Genomic DNA, 4,386 nt, shown 5'->3' on the forward strand with positions numbered 1-4,386 from the left:
ATTGGTCCCTATTTGGTTCCTACTTTAAAATATTTGGTTCCTATTTCACCCTATTTCTAGCCAGAAAAATCCCCTATTTCCCTTTTTTTTGAGATTTTGGTGGGAGCCCTGAACTTCGCCAAAACGTTTATACCAAATTTCCTTTCATCTCATTTCTTACCTTCTTTTCGTTATTTTAATTTTTTTGTTTCCTATATTTGTAACTGCACATTTTAAAAAAACTGTTTCCTGTAAAAGGGTTTTTTTAGACTAACTTGACTTTTGGTCTAAGGTAGTGATTTTGCGATACGAATTATGATTTATTTATTCGATCTACATATACACTTTTTCTTTAATATATGAATTGAAAAGCATTTTTTAATCTCTAAACAAAAAAACCTCACAATTTGTCTTTATAAAACTGGACCGATTCTGACGAATTCCATTCCAAACAAAAATTCGGTCGTTACTGAATCGAATTAGTCACTGCATGACGAGGTCTTTACGAATGAAGTGAATTATAATTAATTAAATGGTATGATTCGATAGATTTAGGAAATATGAGATGATGTCATGAGTTCTGTTGGAACAGGATCAAAGGCGAGAAAATTCTTCTTCGACGGACAACAGTGGCCAAAATACAACGCCCATATTACAACGAGCCTTTTATAGGATGTCGTCGATGCGAAGCCACGCTTTGCAGATTCCTCATCACACTCAACCTAAATTGAGTTTTAACCCGTCTTACCACACGCCAGGAAGTCCCACCATAAGAAGTAAGCAGACTTAATTTCCAGCTTTTAAAATATACGCTTAATTAAAGTAACTTTTTTATAAGAACATGTGCCTTCTGAATACTTGAGTCAACCATTGCTGGGAGAAGCTGAGTTCTTAACTGGAAAAAGACCCGACGTAAACGAAGCCGAAGTTTGTCAAGGAAAAACTAAGAGGCGATTCCGTATGCCAAAATTGTTCGTCATCTTCCTGATCCTCTTGGCCTGTTTTGTCATCGTCGGTGTCATATTCGGAATCGTCAGCGCTGAAGTGTTCGTCAAACGAGGCTATTTCAAACGCGCATCGCAAATGACCACAAATAGTGCTCAGATACATAACGTTCCTGTGGCAATGGCACCACCAGACAGTCAACATATTGGCGTGGTAGCAACGTCTATCGTTGCGTCTAATCCGGTCGTAATTCCTCCTGAAAATCAAAATTTGGCGCCCTTGATTAACGCTCCTGCCGTGGAAGCTCCGGTTGTCAATGAACACGTAAGTTAAAACAAATTCTTGGCATATTAAGCCGGATAATGTATTCTCAATTATGTAAAAAATTGTTATTGGGCTCACTATTTAAACATTTTAATTGATAAAATTCAGGCTCCGTTAATTCCCATGCCATTCTTAACTGCGGCTTCCGCAAGTAGTTCGCCCACTTCAATTCACGATCCAGAATTTTCCAACCTGCTTCAGGCGCTGAGATTACCCGGGCCTTTGCATAAAGTCGTTTAATGTATAAGGTTCCATATTAAAAAATCGGTTTTAATTTAATATATTGTATATAGCGACAATTTTTTAATTTGTGATATCAATAAAGGTTTTAAGAATTTCTACTTTAAATAAACACTCATTTTCATGTAGAAATAACATAGTATTTATCAAATTAAGCGAATAGGATAAATATATTAAAGATTTTTCAAATTTGTGCAACCTAGAAGCAACAAGCGCAAAAAGAACACAGCTAGCCGTCAAACACGCCAAAGCAGTGTTGTGTACAAATTTCAAATTGGACGAAGCTTCATGCTGATCGTTCGACGGAAAGAGGGAAGACAACTTAATAATTTCCCTTTCCGACGGCAGCAGGCGCTAAAGCGTCTAACCAGTGAGAACTGTACACCAGAAAGTGCGACTTTTGACGGGTTGCGTTCTCCTTGTGTGGGGTGCTGTGTTTGTTGCTTCTAGGTGCAACGAGCTAGAGGGAGATTGACCTTTCCACTTGTAACCTTATGGCTTCGTTGTTGTAAAGTAGAAAGATGGCGGTAATGTTTCCGTGATTAACTACAAATAAGCCTGTCCCACTCTACGAATAATTTGGTGCTGGCACTGAAACAGCGTGTATTATTACAGCTTTTGCCCAAAGATATTATGCGCAACATTGAATCCACATCTCGTACGTAATTTCTATAGTTTTTGTGTTAAAAAGCGCGTTATTGATTTATGAAGAAAAATAAAACGTTCCATTTTAACTGAGTATGGTGGGTTCGGGTAAGTTTTGACACGCTTAAAATTGGACAGTTTAAATTAGCTCCTTTTCGCGCCTCAACCAGATGACGGAATCACCTGTGCAAGGTCATTTCCGATAGCCTTGACCTTAAGCTTTAAAATAAAACTATTCGGCGGCCCAACGAACCGAAAGCCGGAAAGATGGAGGAAGGTGAATCAGGTACTGTAAAACTTTGCTTTGTTTTAGGTGAAAAATCCAGGGAATGTTACTCCTACCCCCTCAAGGAATAAGGTTTAGTTTAACGAAATCTTGAAATTTCCATCCAAATTCAAATATTCTTTGTAAAATTAACTGTTCTCTATCGAATAATATACTTAAGCCTTTGTTACTAGCTTTAGAACGCGAAAACTGCATCATTAAAAATACCCAGTTTTATGGCTTAAATTGGCCACTTAAAAATTATTAATGTTACCACATATTGCTAAACTGATCGAGACTGATTTGTAACAAAAATCAAAACGAAAGAATAACATGAAAGAATATAAATTGTACAGTAATGTAAAAGTTGTGTTAGAAAATAACCAGTAGTCCATGCTAATGACCCAGATACCAATCAAAGGCAGGAAGCTGGTATTACTATATTATTAAGAAAAATTACTAATATTTGTTAATTTGCTGTATTTTGGATAGTAAAAAGCAATACCCATAAGTCTTGCCCCCACACTGCAAATTTGAGGTACATTTAAAGAACACAATAAAAACACATTAGGATCACCTAGAACGGTATCGATTTAAGATCACATACACTTCAGGAATGTTTGAAGAACACATACAAAGTGACCTAAAAGTGCTCTAATCATGTTCTTAGCACTTTTCAACGTTCTTAAAACGTTCACATTAGATGAACTAAAAATGTTCTTATGATCTAAAAGTGTGCTATTAAAGTGAACTTAATATGTTCTGAAAGTGTATGGTGCTCTTAAATTCCCAATTTAAGAGCACCTAAAGTGTTCTACAGATGTTGTTTTTGGTAGTGCACTTAAATGTTCCAGGAAAAATAAAAATCAATTTAATGGAATTTTATTTACATTTAATTACAAATAAATAAAAATCAATTTAAAGGAATTTTATTTACATTTAATAACAAATAAAAATAAAAATTAATTTAATGAAATTTTAATTTTAATTGTTTAAATAAAAAAAACAATTTAATTTGAAATAGAGATAAAATTAAGAAAATGTTAATTCCATTAATTTGATTCAGAAAGGAATTTTAGTAGGAAATAAGACTTCACCAAGAATTCTGAGATACAGTCGAGTGCAAACAATTCTTCCAGAGCTATATCATTGCAGCTACATGTACCAAATGGCCTCCCATAGCTACTTTTAAGGGTTTTTAGTAGGAATTAGGTACCATAAAAAATTAAGGTATAGCCGAGTCAAAATTCTTTTTCCAGGGTTATATCTTTGTAGCTACATGTGCGAAGTGGCTTCCCATAGCCACTTTTAAGGGTGTTTAGTAGGAATTCGGTCGCACTCAGAATTCTGAGGTACACACTCTAAAAAAAAGTGAGGTAAAATTTAACCAAAAATGGCTCAGATTTGAACCAAAATCTAGGTCCTTATTGTTCCAGTTAAAAAATTTGAAAAAAAAAGAGGATAAATTACCCAATTTGGTTCAAATAATAACCCCCGAGTCAAACAAAAGTTACCCAAGGTACAGCAAATTAACCCAAAAAGACCCACCAAAATAATCTAATACAGCTGCCAGTGGATTAAATAAAAGTCTAGAAAGTCTGGTACTGCAACCAGCTGTATGAGATTACATTGGTGTTTTGCACTTTGAGTAGTTGAGAAATAACACTTGGTGGCAGTACTTGACCATTACAAATCCAATTGTTTTTTTCCTATACTTTTTGTTACCCACTGGCAGCAGTATTAGATTATTTTGGTGTTTTGCACTTTGAATAGTTGAGAAATAACACCTGGTGGCAGTACTTGATAATTACAAACCAAATTTTATTTTTCCTATACTTTTTGTTATCCACTGGCAGCTGTATTAGATTATATTGGTGTTTCACACTTTGAATAGTTGAGAAATAACACCTGGTGGCAGTATTTGACCATTACAAACCAAATTGTTTTTTTCCCATACTTTTTGTTATGCACTGGCAGCTGGGAATTAG

General features: G+C 35.0%; 1 protein-coding gene across 1 annotated transcript; it reads left to right on the forward strand.

Annotated features, from left to right (window-relative positions):
- The first annotated feature begins 402 nt into the window (after positions 1 to 402).
- Positions 403 to 1,593, forward strand: LOC149951417 (uncharacterized). Its single transcript, XM_090168039.1, has 4 exons — positions 403 to 514; positions 572 to 755; positions 818 to 1,248; positions 1,357 to 1,593. The coding sequence occupies exons 1-4, from the start codon at positions 512 to 514 to the stop codon at positions 1,486 to 1,488; spliced, it is 750 nt and encodes a 249-aa protein (XP_090024165.1). The 5' UTR covers positions 403 to 511; the 3' UTR covers positions 1,489 to 1,593.
- Positions 1,594 to 4,386: the final 2,793 nt, after the last annotated feature.

Source organism: Leiobunum rupestre, chromosome 3 (assembly GCF_980474605.1).
Source record: "Leiobunum rupestre chromosome 3, qqLeiRupe1.1.hap1, whole genome shotgun sequence".
Classification (NCBI taxonomy): domain Eukaryota; kingdom Metazoa; phylum Arthropoda; class Arachnida; order Opiliones; family Sclerosomatidae; genus Leiobunum; species Leiobunum rupestre.

What these genes read in the sequence shown, in the direction of transcription:
- LOC149951417 (XM_090168039.1), top strand. An exon ending in AGGAAGTCCCACCATAAGAA is followed by an intron (nt 756 to 817) that starts GTAAGCAGACTT and finishes CTTTTTTATAAG; the next exon opens with AACATGTGCCTTCTGAATAC. An exon ending in CTCCGGTTGTCAATGAACAC is followed by an intron (nt 1,249 to 1,356) that starts GTAAGTTAAAAC and finishes GATAAAATTCAG; the next exon opens with GCTCCGTTAATTCCCATGCC.